Genomic DNA, 23,816 nt, shown 5'->3' on the forward strand with positions numbered 1-23,816 from the left:
CAAAACTGCCTGAACTGGTTAGGAATTTACCTATATGCTGGTATGGGATATGACTGAGCTGGACACATCAAACTGAAGCTTTCACCCTGGCCATAACGCTTGCTAGACAGTTCATCTGCCATGCTAACTTTTGGTGGGACACTCCCTATGGGTTCTGTAGAAATAACAAGGAAATTACCCAAAAACTGCCTGAACTGAATGAGAGTTTTTCTTTACCTATAAGATGGAATGGGATATGATTGAGCTGGACACATCAAACTAAAGCTTTCGCCCTGCCGAGAACGTGCACTAGACAACTCATCCGCTAGACTAACTTTGGGTGGAACACTTCCTATGGGTTCTGTAAACATTTTTTTGGGTTAGTTTTATTTTCTTTTCTCTAATACTGAAAACTGCCAGCAAGTGGAACAAAATAATCACTTCAATTACGCCCCTGAATGAAATGACTAAGAAATTGGTCAATTTACCTATAAGCTGGCATGGGATATGACTGAGCTGGGCATAGCAAGGCGAAACCCATATTCTCATGTATCTCGCGTGTCTGTAATTTGTCCTGAACATTTATTTTGGGCTTGACAGAGCCAACGGGTTCTACAGACAAGAAAAACGACAAAAAACCAAAAAGAAAAAGTCAAAGACAAGCCTTCAAGGAAGAAACTGTCGAATGTTGGATGAGAGTTAACCCACCTAAAAGCTGGTGTCGGATAAGATTGAGCTGGACAAAGTAAGGCATAACTCTGACTTAATTGGACATCAACAAATTGATGTTTATCCTGAAGATTCACTTTAGGGCGTACACTGCCAACGGGTTCTTGATAAAAGGAATAAAATATGTAACTGACACTGAATGTTTAGAAGACTTTTGAAAGCTTACTTGAAAAATGGCATAGGATATGCTTGAACAGGACATTGTATATTAAATGTAGAGCCACCTTGAATCTGCATCATTTTGAAACGTTCAAGAAAAGTTAATTTAGGTGCCACACTACCCACAGGTTCTAAAAGAAGAAAAGGAAACTCAAAAGAATGTAGATTACCTATAAATTGGCTGTGGATATGCCTGGGCTGGACAGAGTAGACTTAAGCTATGGAAACTTTTCACTTTAACATGTTTCAGATCATCGGCATTTGTGATTTTGGGACTAACACTACCAATGGGTTCTGTGGGGATAGATAGATTGAACAATTGAAAACGTAAGTTTACCTATATAAGGGTTTAGGATAAGCCTGAGCTGGACAGAGAAGACTTAAATCATGAGAACTACGCCCCTTTATGTGGTTATAATCATCTCCTGTATTTATTTTGGGACTAACACTACCCACAGGCTCTGAAAAGGATCGAACAACTAACTTAGAAGCAGAAAACTGTTGGAAGAAAACTGCCTGATGGAAAGAGAAAGGATGCTTTACCTATAGAAAGGCACAGGATATGCTTGAGCAGGACAGAGAAGTGTAACACTAAGTTCTAGGTTCACTTTGACTGTGCGTGAATCATCACCAGAAGTTAGTTTAGGACCAACACTACCCACGGGTTCTGTTAAAGAAGTCAAAGAAAATAGAGATGACTGCCTAATGTTGGGCTTGGGAGTTTCTTTTACCTAAAATAGGGAACTGGATAAGCTTGAGCAGGACACATTAGGGCAAGACTTCCATTTAAGGGAACACGTAATAGAGTTATATGCTCTTGATTGCCATTGCCACTAAACTGAGGACTAACACTTCCCACAGGTTCTAAAATTGAAAATTACTCGCTGTATTATTTGTGAAAGAAGATAATTAAGCCTCAAATGTTGGGTTAGAAGGTTTACCTAAAGAAAGGCACTGGATAAGCCTGCGCGGGACACATTAATGTGGCACTTAGACCCTTGGACACTTTGGGAATCTTAATGGCATCATTGCCCGCTGTGACCTTGGGACTAACACTGGCCACAGGTTCTTGAATTGGATTGAAGAGAAGAAAGCAAAAATGTAGCCTAAATGTTGGGTTTACCTAAAGAAGGGTACAGGATAGGCCTGAGCTGGACACAAGAGAGTGGCACTTCGCTCCGAATGAACCTTGACAATCCGAGACTCGTCCCCACTAGTTAAACGAGGACCAACACTACCCACGGGCTCTGTTTTAAACGGGAAAGCAAATTGTTTGTCTAAGTCTGCATCGAGTGATAAGAAAACTGCCCTCAACTTGGGTTTGGTCTTACCTAAAAGCTGGCATTGGATATGCCTGGGCTGGACAGAGTAGGGTAATGGCTGTTTGGGCGGCATATTGAACGACTTTAATGTCATTGCCCGTTATTAGACGTGGACCAACACTAGCAATGGGCTCTTCAAAGAAATAATTGAAATGTAAGATCACCTAAATAATGGAGCTGGATATGCCTGAGCGGGACAGAGTAAAGTGAGGCTATCATTGGCCGAACTGGTGAAGCTGCTGCTAGTCAATGTAGTGGGAAATTTGGGTGAAACCCTGCCAACTGGTTCTGTGAATTAAAAATTGATGAAAATGTATGAAACAAAGTTGTTACATAAGGCACACTTACCTTAGGCTTAGAAAAGAAAAAGAGTTTTCAATTGAAATGCCTTCTTTTTAAAGAATTTTCTCTCTCTTTTTATATATTTTTATTTTTTTTTGGCAAAACGGACCACCGACTTAACTAATATTTATCTCATTTAATTGGCTTCATTTCAAGCTCATGTCATTGTCAAGTATACCCTATCCCAACATTCAGGCAGTTTTCAATTTTTGTTTTTAAGCAACAATTTTTTGACCCACATTGCAAAAATATGTTTATACCGGAATTCTTTTATATAAATAGTTTTCTATTTTCGTTATTGAAGCAAAGAAAGAGATTTTAAGCAAAAAATCTTTTTGATTGCAGTGGCGCGAATGCAATGCAATGAATATAAATCTTCATCAAAATATTGTTGCTTAAACATTAATTTATATATGTATACGTATAAGATTAAAAAATAAATTGCCTAGTTTTCATTTGGCTTTGGCAATTTATAAAATTTGCATACAAAAGATATTTGAAATAGTTAAGTAAGTTTTCTTTGAAATTTTTATGTATGAAATAAATATCTGTTGTATACAATTTGGAAAACCCATAAACTTTAAATAAAAATTTAATTTTTATTTTTAGTTTATTAGGTTTTCTTTTCACTTAAACTCTAAGCAAGTTAACTTTATACAAATATCAAATTTAGAGCACTTTAGATAAGGTTACCATATTTCTGTTATCACTTCAACAATAACTATTTGGGTCAGTTTATTGTTTGACTGAGTTTATGTTGGGCATTTGAAGTAAAACTTAAATTTAGTTGTGTTTTGATTTATACAACAAGTTATGAGCAAATTTGATTGCTTATGTAAAGAATTCTTCCCGTAATTTTTATTTTTTTGAATTTATAATCTTCGAAATCGTAGATTTCTAATTTTATTTAGAAAAAGTTAAATAAGTTAAAAAGTTAAATAAGCAAAAAAGATATATTTAACGTTCTTTTCGCTTTAATCGATTTCTATTAAAAATTAAATTTTAAATTTATGAAATTCGCTTTATATAAAATTAATGTGAAAAGTGGTTACTTTTAGGTATAAATTTCTCTAAATTTGTATAAACTTAACTTGCTCTAGGAAAACTTCAGTTATATAGTGGTTTTTATAAAATGTTAAGTTCTTTTAAATTTACATTGTTAACATACATATTTGTATTTTGTAATTTTTACAATTAGTTTTTTAACAAAACTATAGTTCTAATATTTTTATTTAATTGATGTAAATATCATTTAATATTCTGATTAGAAGAACATAGGAATTATTCTCAAATTTCTTTCTTTTAAAATCTTTAGAAAGTTGTATTTTCTAAATAAACCGAATAAATGTAGTGAAATAGTTTAAAATTTTAATTTTGTATATATTTAAAATTCATTTGAGTTAAATTTGTAAGTTATATTTGAGTTGAGTTGAGTTTTCTAAGACTTAAGGTCTTGCCTTCAATCATTGCTTCATTTATTTAGACATGTACAACTGAAGTTTTCCTAACTAACTAACACTAAGCAGTAAAATTTTTTAAATTGGCAAACAAGGCCGACTTACCTGTAATAACCAAACGTCCCTTGGTTGCACTTAGACGAGTCTCTCCAGTTAGACGATGTTTGGTGCGACATTGATAGCTCTTGTAACCATCTTCGGGTCCAACTTCACGAATATGCAACTCTCCGGAGGGTAAAACCAAATATTTGCCGTCTAAATATTGCGAATTTTGGGGGTTGGTAAGAAAATGATTAGAGAGAAAAAAGGAATACAAATTAGCATATGAAGATTCCAAAGAACTTAAAGAACTAAGTTAACATACAAGAATGCTATGAGCAAATTAGAAATAAGACTGTAGAAAATGTTTTTTATGGTTCTAGTGTTAAATGATAGATATTATGGATAATTTTACAGGTGTTTGTATATACAGAAAATTTCATCAGTCTTATTTCCATTTTAAGGAATTCCATTCAGATCTAAATTTATTGGTTTGTACATCTCTTTCAAAACAAATTAATCTGAATGGAATCGAGTGAAGATACAAAGAAATTGTAAGATAAACATTTTTGGTTCTTGAATTAATGATTGTTATTTATAAACTGAACTTATCTTTCAATTTCTTTGCAATGATCATGAGGTACTTAAATTCTAAGCATGCTTCAATCAAACAAAAATGCCAATAATTTTAGTTGGATAAATGAGATATATATGCACGATATATAAAATATGATTTAGATTGGTATTGTGATATTTTCAATTATATGTACAATTTTGTTGATTAACATTAATATTTATTAGCATTTTTGTATTTACACTAAACTACACAAAAAACCAAATTCTACTTTCAACTACATGAAGGGGGGAAGGATAAAGGTTTAGCTGGGAGTTTCGGGCAAGTCTGGAGTGACTCTTGGATAATTTTGGATGGGAGAAATAATATAGATAGAGAGGGACTTGAAAGAAACAATAGGAAAAGAAAAGAAAGCATAAAAAGTAGAAGTGAAAGAAAGTGAAAAAAAGAAAGTAATTGAATGCCTAACAGCGCACTGCAGAGTTTCAAAAATCCCTATCAAATTTTATTTTGAGTTGATGTGGACTATCGAACACTGAAATTGTTGGACTTGGAAACGGAAATGAAGCACATCGGGAAGAGGCGGAAGGAATGACGAACAAATTGATTGGAAACTAAAAAAGCAAAGAGAATTTACCGCTAACAGTGACATCTTCCTGCGGATAGATCTCACGTTCCTCATCCTCCAACCACGAATCAACCACTATGAAATCGGCCACAAAACTTGGTATATGACACTTGAGTATGGCGCTATTGCCGCGTAATATGGACTCATCCATGACATTGACGCTGTAGGATTGTGGCACAACTGGAAAGGTTTTTGTTTTGTTTTATCGGAATGTGTTTTAAAAATTATAAAGTTATCAAAAAGGATAAGACGGAGAGAGAGAGAGAGTTTAGGTGGCGGCGACCCCTTCATGTTTCTACTACTATTAACTATATAAGATCAAATCAACATATCTATACCCGTTATGTTTTTGGTATAGACACCATTATCGGTATCAATCCAATCGGTTATCTCTATGTGATCCGCCACAAATGAGGGAGTTTGACATTTAAATATGGCTGAATTGCCCTTGATAACATATTCATCATAAACTTGCGACTCAAAGAATTGTTTGACAACTAGAAAAATTAGAAAAGGAATGATGATATGATGTTTAAAGGGTGGTGGTAGGAAGAAGTGGGAGGATAGAACTGACTGTAACCCTAAAACACTTAAAAAGAATAGACGAAAAAAAATGTTACCCAGTTTATCGTCTGGTAATGGACGAACTATTTCCACATTTTCTTCATCTAACCAGGCCTCAACATCTATAAAATCGGCCACAAATGATGGCACCAAACATTTCAGGGTGGCAGAGTTGCCACGCAGCACAAATTCATCGATAACACGCGTCTGATAGAATTGATGAACAACTGAGAGTGGTGGAAAAGAAACGAATATTGAAAAACGAAAACGATAAACAAATCGCAGGAAAGTTACAATTGGGAATCTTTAAATTGAACTGAAACAATTAAAGAAGAATCGAAATACCCGTCTCCTCAGCATTATTTGGATAATAATTGCGACCCTCCGAATCCAGCCAAAGATCAACAAAGACAAAATCAGCCACATATGATGGTATCTCACATTTCATTACCACCGAATTGCCTCTAATAACATATTCATTATCTGCCTCCGATTCGTAGGTTTGTATGACAACTAATTAAAAGTAAATGTAAAGAAAAAAGCTAATGACAGAAACAAAGTGTACGTTGTTGGGAGATAGAATAGGAAACTAAGACTTATTGTAGTGTGTGTTTTCTTTGTATAGACTGTACCATAAGCGCCAGTAGAATTATTGCACCACAATTCGACTCCCTCATCATCCACCCAGGCTTCGATTTGTACAAAATCGGCTACGAATGATGGTATCTTACATTTGACTACGGCGGCATTACCCTTAATAACATATTCATTCTCAGCTTCGGTTATGTAAAACTGTGAAACAACTGCAGAAGGAACAACGACAAACAAATATTAAATGAAACATAGGAATATATAAATTTAAAAAGAAAAAAAAAGGGGAAATCGGAATGGATGACAACTTATATATAAAACTACCAAAAGGCCTTAACAAAGAGATTACGCAGCGCACCATAATTATCGGAAAACGACAAAACATTGCCCTCCTCATCGATCCAGGACTCAACGCGCACAAAATCGGCCACAAACGACGGAATGGAACACTTTAAAACCGCTGCATTGCCCTTGATGACATATTCCGTCATAATTTCAGCTTCATAGAACTGATTAACAACTGTAAAGTGCATGAGGAAATTAAGTAAAAATAAATTATAAAGAATAAACGATAGATAGACAGAAAGGAGCCCCTCAATCAAGTAGTTGAGATCCACATAAAGTTTAATCAAAACAAAAGGAATACCATAATTATCGGATGGTCTCAATTCAGTGCCCTCCTCATCAATCCAAGACTCAACGCGTACAAAATCCGCAACAAACGAAGGAATGGAACACTTTAAAACCGCGGCATTACCCTTTATCACATATTCCATTAATATATCAGCGCCATAATATTGATTCACCACTAAATATAAGTAATATTCGAAATGGGAAAAGCAAAGAAATAGTTTAAGACAAGGAAATAAAATGGAATGGAACAGGGATGGATTCCTTTTTGATTACTTAAGTCTAAAACCGTTGAACAAGTTTGTAAGTGTACCAAAGTCTTCTTGTGGAGTATATTCCGTGCCATCGCTGGCTAACCAAGCCTCTACCCTTAGAAAATCAGCCACAAAACTGGGTATAGTGCATTTCAAAACCGCAGTATTGCCCTTGATAACATATTCGGAAACAACTTCTGCTTCATAATACTGATTAACGACTGTAAAATTAGGAATGGTCGAATGAAATTGGAAATAATGAGAAAAGAGATAAAAGGAAAAGACATTTTGTGTGTGGGATGAGTGTAAACGGGATTGTAAAGGAGAGAGAACAAGATTGTAACTATGACTAAGTTTTCGTAGACTATACCCTGTTGTTCTTCATCGATCGAGCCGTATAGTTGGCCTTCCTCATCTTGCCAGGAGACAACCTGCACAAAATCCGCCACAAACGATGGAATGGAACATTTTAGCACCGCCGCATTACCGCGAATGACATACTCATTGTTAACCTCCGACTCATAGAACTGTTGAACAACTAAAGTGTAGAAAGACCATGTTATGAGATTACATAACGATAAAAGCCAGCACCAGACCAGACTGAGACTCACAGTGGGAACGCCAATAAAAAAAAAAAACGTAAAGCGAACAAACACCTTGCGTGTGTCGATGGAAGGGCGTGTGAAAACCGCACAGTACAAACTAATTGAAATGGTAATGCCTACAACTGAGTGCATTTAATGGCCCTTTAATGCCTAATTTGATGAGAGCTGCAGCATAAATATGTATGTACATAGAAACATGTGCGCGGGCTTCCCTGAGAACAACTGACAACCGACTGACTAAAAGAAAAGGTTAATAATAGTTTTGACAACTATAGCTCATTGGCACGCAAAGTAAATGAAAAGAAAAAGTAAATGTGTGTGTGTGTATGTTTGGGGAATGTTGGAGAAGGTAATGGGAATTCAGTTTTTTATCTACAATGCAAGAACCTCAAGAGTATATTAAGGACAAACCATATTCACTGCCTGGCAAGAAGTCTTCATTCTGATCCGTGTGCCAGGATACAACACTAACAAAATCGGCCACAAACGAGGGTATCTCACATTTCAATACAGCCGCATTGCCACGTATAACGTAGGCCTTATTTACATCGGTATCATAGTATTGAGCAACGACTAAAGCCACAAAAAACATACAGAATAACAAAATCAACATTCAAGTAATATAATTATTTCACACATGAACTGAAAAATAGTTAACTAAACTGAAATCAATCGAGAAGAGAAACGAACAAGGCTTTAAAGGGAAGTAGAGAGACAGAGACGGCAGATTACTGTACCTAACCAGTGTTGGTTAATTATATTGTACGTATTTTACAGTTATTAGTGATTTGGTTAAACTGTAATTTGCTCTACAAATATTTGTATATATGTACACAACACTCTCGTGAGGTGTGCGGGTGTATGTTTGTGTGTGTTTGTGTGAGTATTTAAGAAAACTGAGAAAACACACCATATTCTGCATCGGGATAGAAACTCTCATCCTGATCTGTATGCCAGGATATAACATTCACAAAATCGGCTACAAACGATGGTATATCACATTTCAATATGGCCGAATTGCCTCTTATGACAAATGCTTTATGTATATCTTCTTCGTAGTGTTGCGAAACGACTAAAAATTGTCATATCGTATCGTATAATATAGAATAAATAATAAAAATAAAAGAAATTATGGAAAAATGCTGATTGAAATGAATGATAGATAGATGGAAATGCAGTTGATAAATGGATTTTATATGGACAGAGAGACAGAGAGAGAGAGTTCCCAACATGCGTTTGTTGTTTTAGTAGTGCAAAGAGAGAATAGAGGAATTTGTTTTTGCACCGTATTCTGTGCCCGGAAAGTAATTCTCATCCTGATCGGTATGCCAGGACACCACCTCAACGAAATCGGCCACAAACGAAGGTATCAGGCATTTTATGACCGCTGAATTTCCACGAATCACATGCTCCTTATTGACATCCGCCTCGTAATACTGAGCAACAACTGCAAAATGTCGTTCATATTTATTTTAGTTGGATACATTCTATTCTCACGCTCGACAAACTGATTCCTAGAAGCGTTTCCTGTTTTTGTTGGAAAGTAATTAAATGAAAACCTACCAAAATAATTAACATAATCTGACAAAAATACAAAACAAAAACAAACTAAATTTCAATTAACTATTTTTTCTTCTTGTTTGTTTTTTTTTCTTCTACTTTTTGGACAGTTTTCAAGGTGTAACATAATTTTTTGTCTTCGCTTCACACTTTTTTTATACATTTTTTTTTTTTTGGTTTTGGTTGAAATTTTGTGATAAATTCACTTAGTTAATAGGAAGCGAAAGCAAACGACAATAATGATGTTGGCTAATTGCCACAGAACACGTCAGCCTGATGAGTTAGCTAAGCGAATATTTTTTGGGGAGGTTAGAGTTAACGTTAACTCACACTTAACTCTCACTCGCTCACATGTCTGCCAGCATAATTAGTTAAAATGTGATTAAGTTTTCCTCTTGGTTTATGCAAGCAAATGTAATGAATAGGGCAACTGAGAGCCTAGACCTTAAACGCTAAGCAGCGTATAACTCGATAAATTGACACCCTGACAACGACGATGGCGACGACAACGGCGACCTCCTGGGTTGAACTCTGTTTTGTATCCCGACGACGACAATTGCATCATCATCATCATCAGTGGCAGCAGCAGCAGCAGCAGCGGGTTCAGCGGCTTGTGCAACGTTTAATTATAGTGGAAATTGCAAAGGTGACCATATGGAGGGGTCGGTCTTCTTCTGCTCTGCCCGAGTACAGTTGCCGACAAAACATTGACAGGCGAAAACCTATTAAGAGTCGCACATTGAGTGTTAAATTGGAAAGTTTGGTGTGTGTGTGTGTGTGTGTTTGTGAGTGTGGAAAACGTTCAATTACATTACATAAACACATGTATTTGCACAAGAAAACGAGGCGAGTCTAACATAGAAGAGTATTCAAAGTGAAGTGAAGCCCAAAGACGACGACGGCGACAACGAAATGGATAATCTTTCCAAACCAGCGACGAAAAATTGGGTTCTCCAGGGTGTTTGCTGTAAATTTCAAAGAGACTTTACGCAAGATTGAGAGCAGTGCAAGATTTGGAGCAGTTATATTTTAGAACTAGCCATGAGTAACATGAGTGACCCAAGTCCTTGCTAAGAAGACGTTGGTTTTGGTTTGAATTTGGTGGTCAAAAAACTTATAAGACCTTTGCTTTGTGGGCTGGGCAACTGATCCGCAAAAGAAGAAGCTAAGACGTCTAATTAAACATCCCACGCTAACTTCTACTTTTCCCAGTTGCCCAACCTACCAACGCATTTTCATGATAGTTTTCAGATTCTTTAAGGCAATTGCGTCATCTCATGTTTAGTCCTATAATTTTTTTTAATTTTAATGAACAATTGAGTCCCGTTGAGACCAATCATCACTAATTGCTATTCACAATTGGCTATAGAAAGATATGTTGTAATGATCTCCTTCTTTGCACTGGTCTCCATCTCACGTTTTGTGGCATCGTGGAACATTCGACAACTTACCGGCTCGCACATGGACATCCCGCGATATGATCGATCCAAATTGATTGCGTGCCAAGCAAGCATAGACTTGGGCATGGACTTCCTGGCGATAGTCTTCGGCACGGAATGGTGGGAATACCAATTTGCCATCCGATGAGATTTGACGCAAACCGGGAACATCACCAACCGCGGTGCCATCGCTACGTATCCAAATGATTTCTGGCATGGGATTGCCACTTGATTTGCATTCAATTTCAGCGCCCGTCGAATTCGAAAAGTCAATGCGATTGGTGGGTTCTTTGAGGAAAACTGGTCCCTTTTGATCGGCATCTGGTGGATTGGCAGCATTTGTAGTACTGATGGCAGTGGCTACGGACGAAAGTAAAGAGAACACAGAGAGATATATAATTAGAGATTGGTGTTACAATATACAATATATACGCATGTATGTAGGTATGTGCTTTTATCTAGATTCTATGTAACGGAAATACATGAGTCATATTTGTCGTTGAACCCATGGCCAAGTTTCAATTGTCAAAGAGTCGGAGTATGTGTCTATTGTTCCAACAATGTGCCCTATTGCCGGTCGGTCTGTTGGGAGGATGATGATGACAATTGAATGCCATGGATCAGTGACTCTTGGGTGCCAGTCTGGACTCTATGGTATGTGCTGAAGTGTGTCGATGTTTCGACAACAAAAAAAACAACAGCTAAAACTGGTCGCTCTACCATTTCCTCCTCTACGCAAAACCCCTAAACAAAAGCCAACTGGGGTAAAAAAAGAAAACAACGTTCGTTGACACTTTGGAGGCTGCAAGTCCTCCCTCCTTCTCTTCCTCTTAGCTCCCTTTGTCCCATGGTTTGTCACTTTTGCATTGGCAAACAATTTCATATTCAATTTTATGCAGTGCCATGCCACAAGGTGTTGACACTGTCATGCCACGCCTCCCTCCTATCCTCTTTTTGATGCGCACATCCTCCTCCAGTCGTGCAGTTGCATATTCTTCACTATGGAGCAATGGATGGGCAATTCTGTAAACGTGAGCCTGCAATTTGTCTTGGCAAAAAACAACAAGAATGCGTTCTAAAGCGGCTGCTCTTCTTTTGTACAGTGAATACTAGGCTACATGAACAACAAATTCAAAAAGAGGAGAATTTGTTTGGCATATTTAAAAACTATTCTTTGTTTTCCTTATTCATATTATATCTTTATGACAGAATCAAAAAGATTTAAACAAATTGTATGTTATGGAAAGTTTCCACTTTTTAAAATTTATTTTAAGCTTTTGTCATTTGTGTTTATAATTAGCAATTGAGGTTTCCCAAAACTTATAATTGTAAATTTAAAAACTTCAATTCAATATTTATTTTTAAAGAATTCATTGAATTTTTGAGCAGAATAAATATATTTTATTGTTATGATTAAGAAGAAGGTTAAATACCAAACATTTTTAAGCTATAATACAACAGCTGGCCTTGATTTTGAGTCGTACTTATTATCATCTCTTTCAAATACAATGAAAAAATAAATAAACCTATTTCAAAATGCTGAAAAATCAAACAAATTTTCTTCATGCTTTGGAAAGTAATTGCTAAACTCATTGAGGATTAATTCAATATGCAGATATATCTATGTTTATCTAATTGTAAGTCTACATAAATCGACTTCTTATTTGTTGAAACCCTTTGGACTATTATTTTATAGCTAACTTAACTTTGAAAACTTTTATAGCTATCTATTTGAGAAGTTAGAATAAAGTACAAAATATAAATAAAGAAATACAATCTAGATAAAACGTCGGACAAATTTAATATATTTTAAGGCTTTACTGTATTTTTTGTGGACACGCTGTGTGTCCTTCAACTGTTTTAAGCAAGTTGACATTTTTATGTTTAGGTCACTTTGTGTGGAATGCCTATCTAATTTATTATTTCCACTCGCACATTAATTAAAGCTTAGCTCACTTTACAAGCAAGCAAAAAATAAAAATGAAAACGAAAACGAAAATCGACCGAGAAAAAGACATAAAACTGAAAACGACAAATTAGCTTAGGGTATAATAATAATAATTATTCCAAACACAGTATACAGTGCACAGTGGGGCCACACCACACATCAAATGAAACGCAACGGAAGTGATGGCATGATGACATGACCCAAGTCACAAAGCGCATTGCCCCAATGGGGGCCTGGAACAAATTCTCACATTTGAATGAAAATGAATTAATTAAACCTGACAATAACAACAACAACAACAACAAACCAAAACCAGAATCATGCGACAACATCGGACTGTCTCTCTCTCTATCTCTCTCTCCATCTCTATCTTTGTTGCCTTATTGGAAATTCAAAACAATTTTGTTTTTTTGGTCTTCTTGTCTGGTCTTTAAAAATGAATTGCTTAAGGTTTGAATGAAAATTCCTTAGCTTAACAGGAAAGCGACAACACATTTTGCCTGATGAATTTTAAATACAATTGTTTCATTGGAAACAATAAATATTAAATACTCAACTCGTCTGCAACAAACCAAAAAAGTAACAAAAGATGTGTATATGAACCTAAAACATACGACTAAACATATGGCGGCCAGATGATGGCAATGTGTGTGGAACTGAAATCAAACTACAGGAAAGGGTTAGACCAATGGAAGAGATACTGAAGTCGGTATACTCTATAATTACATGGATTTTCTATTTATGTAACACTCCCTATAATTGAATCCAAAATAAGGAGAACTTTTTCATCTGATTTTGACAATTTTTAAACTATTTAACTATAAAGCATGTGGAAGTAGTTGGGGAAATGCTTTAAAGATATATACACATCTCAATTAACTCAGCATGATTGAGAATCTATATACATACTTTAAATGCCTACAAATCAGAAGACTTCGTCCTAGAGGGTATCACAAACAACTTCTCCAAATTAATATGCTCTTTGCCAAGAGGTAGACAATTTAAAAGAAGTCAAGAGCAAAACTACGCAATAGCAAATAATATTTTGCACATGTTTAACAAATCAAAAAGTAACGGACATGAATTGAATTTATTATAAAGTTTTCGTTCCTAATTTAAACAGAGTTTATTTTCAATATTTACTTTTAAGATTTATTAAAAAGCTGACTTAAGAAAGAAACAGTGTGATTACCTCAAGTTTTCTGTATTATGTTTTAATTGTGTAAATTTCTCACATTTGTAATGGCTAGAAACAATTTGTAATAGTTCAAATATAAATCAAGAACTGACTAATGATATGCACTTGATTCATAGGAATTTATGGAAAAAGCAGAGATAAAACTTCAAAAGTATTGAATCCGTTTTTAGAACAGATTAAGTATAACTTCTTAAGTTAAAAAGTACTGAATAATTTTGGATAAGGATTGAGTATAACTTTTTATTAAGATATATGAATAAATTACTATTAAATTAGTATTTGTTCTATATAAATCTACATAGTAAAGCAGCTAACAGATAAGGCAAACTAGATGATTCAAGATGGCTTACTTTAGTTAGCAGTTTGCTTTTTAATCAATATTTCATATTGCTACAATGTTTTATATTGATGTTAAGGTTTATCTGGAATTATTCACAAAAAAATGTATTACATTGAAATATGGAGTCTTGATTTTGTATCTGCACTTTGGCATCTTCTAATTTTATATTCTATAATCTTTTATATATACCTACATATTGATTGGAATAACATAATACTTCATATAGTCTTACTTCCTTTTGTAGTCGCTTAGGTATGCTCCTTTAACCTTATTTCACAAATTTCTTTTCATTTGATTTCCTGCTTTTAACTTCCTTCACCTGTTGAAGGTTCCACATTTTGCACCTGGCCCTGCATCTTTTTTCCTACTCTTTTTCGGTTGTTGTTGCTGCTTTTTGCAAGAGTCGCAGATTTGTTTTTGTTTTTTACGACTGCCAATTATACAGCAGGTGTTTTTTTATTTTGTTTTGTTAGTTTTTGTTTCGTTGCAAAAAGCAAAAAACCGGTTGCCGGCAAATCTGAGGTAATATTAAGTTCTGTGTGTGGATGTTGTTGTTGTTTTTTTATGCTCACTAAAATACCTAATTTCTAATAGTTAGACCAGTCAGTCAATTTTCCACTTATTTGAGCAATTTTTTCCCATTTCCAAGTGCACACACACACACACACACACACGCATAACACAATGATGTAAAGGTCATTTAATGCACAGACAGAGAAAGGCAAATGGTTTGGGAAGAGGTGAGGTGAGGTGAGATAGAAACTGTGACTCAACTTGGTAAATGTTTTTACACTCCGTTCAAATAGAAGCTCTCTCTCTCTCTGTCTCTCTCTAAAGAAAAGAAGCCGCACATTCGCAACGATGAGTAAGAAGACTTTGCAAATAGAGTAAAATGGGGAGACAATGTTCCATTGCTTTGGCAAAAAGCATGTGAGATATTAAATTACTAAGCCAAATAACATTCCAAATTAAATAAATAAATAAAAGTAGTAAACTTGAAATGCTTTACTCTAAAGGGTGAGGCTAAAATAAACAAAATTTTTGTTAAAAATTTGTTGGAATTTTGAGATACAAGAGCTCCAAATTCTTTAAAAATGTTTACTAATAAGGGATTAAAACTCCAGCCTCTACCAAGTAGGAGACTTTAGTCTAAAACCAGTTTTTTTATACTTTATATACATTTTACCATCATAATTAAAGTCTCTTAACACTTTTGTTCGTCCCAAAGGAAGTGTTATTACAAATAATAATATTCTTCTGTGGTCTATTTTAATATGTTTCTTTTCTTATATTTCCTTCATTCCTTAATGTCTTTCTAATCACAAAGCCCTACTAATTAACCCATATACATATGATGGAGAACAATGGAAAACCCTTCACACTTCAGCCAACTAATTCCTATAATTTCGATCCCCCAAATATAATAACAAAGGAAATTGGAAACTAATAACTTCCGTCGACAAAACAGAAAACAAAAACAAAAAACAACTGTGTTAAAGTTCAATAGGCACACACGCATGGCCCACCAACGCCCACCTGGAACACCTTTTGAGTCAAAAATTAGCTCACTACACACGCACCAAGCAAATGTATGTCCAGGTGAGGGTGAAGGGAAAGCCTCTTACTGCCCTTTATGGCACTCCTTTGACCATATATTCCATCTACCACCATTCTACTCTATATATTTGTGTATATGTATTATTGTTTGATTTTGGTTTGCTATAACAATGAAACCATCTGCTATACATATATATTTATAATGAACACCAAAAAACCAGTTCGACAGCTGTTTTGAGAACGAGATTCAAGTGAGAGGTAGACACATCTTGAGAGTGCGACAGAGAGTGAGAGAGAGAGAGGGGTAGCAGATCAACAGGTCTCTCAATGTCAGTTTTACCCACTCATTCATGCGAATCGTGTCATGTCCAACATCCACGTTGTTGCTGGTTGGCCCACTCATTGGACTCGTCGAAAAACTGCTGTTAAAGCCCACGGCACATAAAAAGTTATCCAATTACTTGGCTAAAATGTAATTAGGTAATGCGTAAGAACAGCAGCCAAACAACAACTTCCAACTTTCAATTAACCGCAACAACACAAGAAGAAGAAGAACTAAACCACACAGAACCAACCAACTTGTCCACACTGTGCGGACAAGAAAATGTCAGAGAGATGACAATGCTCGATGGAGCGTTGGCTACTCCTCACCTTGCTGATGGAAAGGTGACAACAAACCACAACAAAGCTAGTAAATGGAAGAAGGTGAGGAAGGGCAGACGCAAACAACGCAGTCACCGTTAAGCCGACAGGAGACACAAATGAAGAAGGGCAGACATGAAATTGGTAGTAGATAGACAACATGTAATCATATTAGTACCTAGAGAGCGACAACTGGGAAGGTTTTGTCACACTGTAGCTGATGTTCACTGGCAATGACTGGGCGCGTGTACATATTAATACAGTGGTTAGTGGGCTAAGAAAAAGTAATTGAAAGAAAAAGGCAGTGGAGCTGTGGCTAGACTTCTAATGGGTAAAATGTTTGCTAAACCTTTTTTTAGTTCTTTCAAAAGGCAAAAGGTGAAAAGATCCTTGGATCGGAAATTTCTTAAATTTCAACGTTAAAGAACGATTTCTTCCCGACAAACTATTAAAATGTCGATATCAAAAAGCGATTTTTCCCTTAAAATTACCGATTTCAGTTCCATTAAATTTACAGTTAATTCCAATACTATTTTGGGCTACTTCTATATTCTATTTTGATTTGAGCACTCTTTTTAGTTCTAAAAAATAGAATATCACGAGTTTTTTATTTACTTTTATGAACATTAATCCTCAAAGCACGAGTTAAAAATCCTTGAAATCAAATTCACATGAATTTCCATTTCAGTAAGGCTTGAAAGAAGGCTATAAAGAAGTCTTAGCTGACTCGCAGTGTGATTCGCAGGACACTAGACAGGGAAATATATAAGGATCTATATAAGTGCAAAATAAGCGCATGGCATTTTGCGAATGAATCCGCCACAGTCCTGGATGTAAAGGATGCAGGAAAAGGCACTTTTCAGTAATAAAAATTAATTTATATATGGTATAATATATTGTGCCAATTCTTAAAAATGTTTCATCCCAATGTGCAGCCAATTTCCGTCATAATCATGACAAGCGAGAAATATCTGCCGCTACTTCAGACTGTCACAGAGAGGAAGAGACACAGAACCGTACCGAGACAGGGAGAGGAGAAAGAGTAGCAAAAGGAGACGAGACATAAAAGTTCCTGCCGTTGACAAATATGTGTGTGGGGGAGGCAAAGAAGAGAGAGAGAGAGAGTCGCAAGTGTAGTAGTGGGTGGTTGTGTTTTCTTTCTTTTCATTTTTTTTTTTTTGCTTTAATTGAAGCATTGCACAACATGAACTAGAATGAGAGCAAAAGGAGAAAAAGAGAAATCACGCACGTGCGTCTGTATGGGAATGTGTCAAGAGCCTTTGGAGTGGTGGGTGGGTGGGTAGCAAAAGAGTGGGAGGGTCAACATGAAAATGGAGCTGCCCACTTGCCAAAACGATAGCAGCAGACATTTATTTATTTTTACCAAGTAAATAAGTAAACTCTTATGTATATATAATGAAAACCAAACCAGACGCGTTTTGCATATTAAATTGAAACTTTTGTCTTCGTCATTGCCTCGTCTCTCGAGTCTCGCGTATTAATTAAGAGACCGAGACCTGCTGACGAACTTCTTAAAGATACCAATACCTACCATATCTACCAGAATGGAACTTTAAATAACCAAAACCGAGATGGTGGGGATGCGATAATAATAAAGTAAAAGGCAACAACTCCCCGAAAAATGACTATAAAAACGTGACTTAAGATTTGACATTTTTCGACGTGCCACAACAGACGACATGTGTGTGTGTGTTTGTGTGTGTCTCTCTCTAGTCTCGATAAGTATCTGGGCGCAGCAAGTAAATTCATAATTCTGGGCGCCAAAATTATATTACGATTTTTTTTTCGCCTTTGTTTCCTTTGTGCCTTTAATTTTACTCGACCTCGGGCTAATGAAGATGATATATCAGATGAGGAGAGAGATAATGCTTCTTCTTGAATTTACTATGTGCTGTAAGCAAGTGTCTGATTTAGATGATCTAACAGAAACCATATAGAAAGGAGAACGATATGCTGTAACTAATTGAAATTTATATTTAAGACCATGAAATGAAAGAATATATGTAGGTATACATGGATAAAGAGAGACAGAGAGCAAAAGAGAGGAGAGAGAGTGCGAGAGAGGGAGGGAAAGAAAACCTCCCCCAACGTTTTGAAAGGAAAATGCAGAGCTGAGTGAAATATGGCAACAGTGCGCAATGACGAAAAGATGTTCTAACTAAATTTTTAGACACATTTAGTAAATAATTTATATAGAGTATGAGCACTAACTAAGAGAGTGAGTGGAATGCAATTATGATGCTCTCTGCTTCAAGTGTGAAAGGATAAGGGAAAACTCTGTCAACATTTCAAGTAAACGGGTTTTCTTCTTGCACACCAAAAAAAAGGGGGTGAAACTCCAGCGAAAATGGAAAAAGAGGAAAGAGAGGGAGAGCAACTGTGGGTGTGTGTGAGTGTTTTTGTGTGTGACGGAGAGAGAACACCCTAATCCCATATGATTTTGACGTGAAATTTATCTAAAACATTTAATAACTTACGAGAAAAATCATTTTCAGTTCATATTCCAAAAAAGAAAAACATTTCTACACAATAAAAATACTTCTCCTTTCGACTGGCTCATAAATTGCCAGTCATGCATTTGGAGTAGTCGAAAAAGAAGCTCGTAAAATACTTTGAGTTAAGACCCTACACCAAAATCCCTCTATATATAACTTGAAGAAATGTTTCCGATTGAGTTCTGGCAAAGTTTTAAAGTTGGCTGTGATCTTAAAGATGTATGACAAATGTTTTTAATGGCCAAAATGGGATTCGAATGGAATGTGTTGCCAATTCTCTCAAAAGTTGCTGCAACTATGACAATCTCTCATTACTTTGGCACTTGGCATAATAACTAATAATAAACCATACATAGAAAGCAGAGGAGACAGGCCATTAAAAATAAATCAAGTATCGAAGCACCAGGAGAATCCACATTGAAGCCAATTTCATGTTGCAGCAGCTGTGCCCCATCCAAAAGGCCAAAGTGGAGCCCCTCTCTTTCGCTTTATTGTTTAAACAAAATGCCGCTGCTGCTGCTGCTGCGTGTGTGTGATATGCCCCATTCGTTGGGGCAGATGGGAGAAATAGAGAGGAGCGGACAGGAGGGGACAGGAGGGGACTTTGGTCTATGGATCTACATCAATCATTTGTAATTATACGCAGGCATTTTTCTTTCTTTTTCTCTCTCTCTTCTCCTTTTCAAGTTGTTTTCTTTGCCAGCTCCTTTTTTCCATTCTTCGTCAACGGAAATGGTTTTTATTTTGGCAGTTCACTGATCTTTGATCTTCTCTAGAGAGGTAGAAGAAGAAGAAGATGATGCTCTACGTGTCTTTGAGACAATTTACGAATGTTTTGAGTGGCAGGGAATAGATATCGTAAGTGCAGTGTAATAGGAAACTGATGTAACACCAAGTGGGGTGAGAGATTTAATAGAGAGAGTGGGATAGAGAGAAAAACAGAGAGAGGGGGGAGCTTTAATAGAAACTGCTAAAGAAACCCTACAAGTTTGAGATAAGTATACATATATCTAAATAAATATGTGTTATAAATGCAATAATGGATATTCTTGGAATAGACTTTTCTATATTTGTAAGTATTTCTTTTTGTTTTTACACTGAGTAAGGAAAATTGATAAGCCTTTTTGGCATAGAAACAGCTGTAAGAATTTCTGTAATCTATCATGAAATATATATAAATGTAGATCTTCTTAGAATCATTTCTTATAACAAATTTCAATTTTTCAATCATTTCTATAAAAAATAAGAAGAAGAAGAAAATAATAACTGATAAGTCTTAAACGAAAGTATTTATCATTTGCTGCTTTTTCGATTCAGTTTAAGTTTAAAATAAGTTAAAAGTATAATTAAATATACATTTTAATCAAAAATATACTAAAGAACTGTTGTTTAGCAGAAATAGTTATTATCAGCTGCTCGCCTCATTGAAAAGTATTTACAAAGAGCTGAGTTTATGCTGAAATTTTCTACTTGGATTTGCTTTCTTTATCCCCATAAACATATATCCATGGTTGTTGTTTGAGTCTGACGAATCATATTATCAGCTTGATATATACACACGCACACAAACACATAGAAACAAAGGCAAGTCATTCATTCTTGATGCCCTATATATCCAAAAAGTAAATTGGGTATATTCCCACAAAGTTAAGTTTAACAAGAAACTCTTGATAAATTCACAGGCTCATGTACAACTACAGGGTATCTTTTAGCCGTTGTTCTCTACCCCAGCTTATGAGTTACTTTTCAAGTGCAGTGGAAACTAAACCAAAACTATATGTATATATATATATGTACGTATATTCTATACGTTTATTTGATTCGCACAAAGGTTCAATTGTCTGCTTCCTGTTTAGATGCATTATGACAAGAGAGAGAAGGAAACACTATATAGAGAGAGAGAGAGGGAGACAATAAGACTCTGAGGGAGCTTTTGTTTTTAACATTTTCATATATAGTTTGGGTTCGTGTTGACTGTGCGTTGAATTTCAATTAAATTAAATGCGTTTTTTGCACTATACAACAAAAGAGAATAAAAAAAAACTCACAAAATTTCTCATATGGCGGCAAAAATGATTTCAATTAATTTAAATTGAATGATGACCCCACACAATCAGCCCCCAAGACAGAAATATTCTTACCCCCAAGCAACTTGAATAAGAATTATTTATTTATTTATTTTCTTAGTGTTGTGTTTTTTGTTGACTTTTCTATGAGCGGCTTTTATTGGATAGTTTATTTGTGGCATTTGATGAGCTTCGAGCTCTTTGACAATTGTTTTGATGCCTTTTTTCATGTTCTTTTATAGTTTTGGCTGTTTTTTCGTTTTCATTTGCCTGCTTGAAATTCTTAACATGGAATTTGTTTAACAAATTTCAATTTTAGCACCCGACAAAAGAGTTTTGTTCGTGATCACAACATTAAGTATACGTCACGTGGGTTTTTATTGCAAATATAATTGGACCGTCCCATCGACCAATTCGTGTAACAATTAGAAATATTGTTTCTCCATTGGATTGAAGTTGGCCTCTCATTTCATTAGATTTTTGCATTAGAATTGCCAATAAATCGCCAATTGAGTTCAATGAACAATAATTATTTTTAAACATCTTTTAGGCAAATGTGGCCTACTTTTAATTTCAAAATAATTAAAAATCATTTAAGAATTATAAGCTAAAACAATGTGATATTTGAAGGAGGCAACTTTTTAGATACTCTACTTTTATGCTAATTTAAAAATGTTTCTTTTTTATATTATATTTTTCTGTTAAACATTTATTTAAACTTTATCGAGTCTTTTATGGTCTCCTTCGCCATTTTAAAATATCTTGAAAATGTTCAATTTATTTAGAAATTTCTGCGTTAGCAATTTTATTTATTTTTTCAGGAATTTCTGACCCAGAAATTGTATAACTCTCATTTACAAGCACAATTTTTCACATTTATCTTTCAAAGAAAGGCAATGAACCACAAAGTTTATCTGCCACAGAGGCAAACACATGCTTGCAACACACACACACACACACACACACACACATACACACATCCAAAACACACACATTCTCATCTAGGCAAAAGTAAATATCAAAACGCAAACAGCAGTCACAATAAAAAGCCACAAAGAAACAAAACTGAATGTAGAATGTAAATGTTAAGTAAACACAATTAAAAATGCATAGAAATTGTGGGTATTTAAAAAGAATCCAGAGAACCCAAAGAGAAGTCCGAGTGGAAGGGGGAAGGGGAAGGGGGAGGAGAATGTGTCAACTGTGTCAAGCATAGCCAAACAGATAAGAGCGAAAACTGCAGCAAAAGTAAAAGTTCATCATAAAGGGAAGTAAAGAGAAGTGAAGTGGAGTGGAGTGGAGTAGAAAAAGAGCTTTAAATATTCATTTTGGGAGGGAAACACACACAAATATTGCACAATTCGTAAAATGAAACAAGAGATTTTTCAAAATTCAAAAAATTCCCATTCTATTTTAAGTATCTTTAAAAGAAAAGAGTTCTTTAAGAAATGGAGCACAAAATTGTACTTTTAAATTTCACTATTGGAAAATATTTTAAAAATTTATGTTTATATTTTTGTCTATAACTCAATTGGTATGAAATCTTTCAGCTTTCTCTGATTGTAGTATCTTTAAGAAGCAAATATTTTGGTATATTAAAACTCAACCAAACTGAAATTTTGAGATACTTAAACCAAAGGAATCAGAAAATTTCATGACAATTAAGTTTAAGTTTCTCTAAAATACAATTTAAATTTCTCTAAAATACAATTTTAGTTTTAATCATTTATTCAGCCTCAAAATATACAAAAATAATTATATTTTTAAAAAAACGTTTGAATAAACATTCAAGTAGTTTTACTATAAAGATTTAACATTCAAGTAGTAATTACATCCCTCTAGAAACAAAAATCATTTACGGAGATGTTAATAAAACAGGAAAAATCGAAGAACCAAATAAATTTCTTGTGAGAATTCATTTTATAAATAATTTTGAAAACTTTTGCCATTTTTTAAAACAAAACTGAAGTACCCCAAGCTTTTGTGGTTTGGTTTAAAGCAATTGGAAAATTTAAATTTTTTATTAAACTTTTCCTATGAAAAACACACACACACGTATGTACAAATGCAATAAGGAAATCTTTGAAAGAATTACTCACCAAAGACAGCAACAGCTGCGAACAGCATTAGCCATTTGAGGCGTTCGTTGGGCATATTATGGGCCATATTTCCGCCCTGCGACGACGACTAGACTAGACGAAGGAGGAGCAGGAGGAGCTGATAAAAGAGGTGCGTGCGGCGGTGTTTGGCTTATTAATTTTATGCAAAAATCCAGCCAGAGACACTTCTTTTCGATGTGTAGACGATTTGAGAGCTGAGTCACTCTCTGCTGAAATAATATGAAAGGAAAAACAAAATATTATTATTTTAAATGTTTTATTTATCTATGGGGTTCGATCGATCTATCGATCGATTAAGAGTCCAACCTTGTTGCTAATGAAATGCAAGTAATTTGATTAGTCAGGCAGCAACAACAACAACAACAATAAGAGCAACATAACCAACCCCAACATAACCAACCCCCGTTGCTCCCCTCTGTTACTGTTTCTGTCAGTTAAATGGAAATCGAACGAATTCCACTAGAATTTCACCCCTTTTTTTGCAATTTTATATTGCCCCGTAAATGTGTGTGTGTGTGTAAACAATAGGAGTATGTGGGCGGCTTTCAAAGGGTGTG

The 23,816-nt window shown here is 35.1% G+C and overlaps 1 protein-coding gene across 50 annotated transcripts in view; it reads right to left on the reverse strand.

The window, feature by feature from the left end:
• Positions 1-23,816, reverse strand: part of LOC6640097 (Down syndrome cell adhesion molecule-like protein Dscam2) — a 68,835-nt gene that overhangs the window by 39,019 nt on the left and 6,000 nt on the right. For 14 of the 50 annotated variants that reach the window (XM_047010065.1, XM_047010061.1, XM_047010062.1 and 11 more), the window contains exons 2-6: positions 23,239-23,468; positions 10,885-11,232; positions 5,239-5,409; positions 4,094-4,243; positions 1,599-1,731 (exon numbers count right to left, since the gene is read on the reverse strand). In XM_047010065.1, coding sequence (XP_046866021.1) covers positions 1,599-1,731; positions 4,094-4,243; positions 5,239-5,409; positions 10,885-11,232; positions 23,239-23,305 — 869 coding nt within the window. In that variant the 5' untranslated portion in view covers positions 23,306-23,468. Of the gene's footprint in view, positions 1-687; positions 812-1,598; positions 1,732-1,990; positions 2,115-2,198; positions 2,323-4,093; positions 4,244-5,238; positions 5,410-5,849; positions 6,021-6,425; positions 6,597-6,742; positions 6,905-7,327; positions 7,490-7,638; positions 7,807-8,284; positions 8,447-8,783; positions 8,946-9,158; positions 9,321-10,884; positions 11,233-23,238; positions 23,469-23,816 lie in introns of all 50 variants that reach the window. The other 36 variants (XM_047010046.1, XM_047010038.1, XM_047010037.1 and 33 more) reach the window with 19 other exon arrangements.

This window comes from Drosophila willistoni (genome assembly GCF_018902025.1).
Source record: "Drosophila willistoni isolate 14030-0811.24 chromosome 2L unlocalized genomic scaffold, UCI_dwil_1.1 Seg196, whole genome shotgun sequence".
NCBI lineage: Eukaryota > Metazoa > Arthropoda > Insecta > Diptera > Drosophilidae > Drosophila > Drosophila willistoni.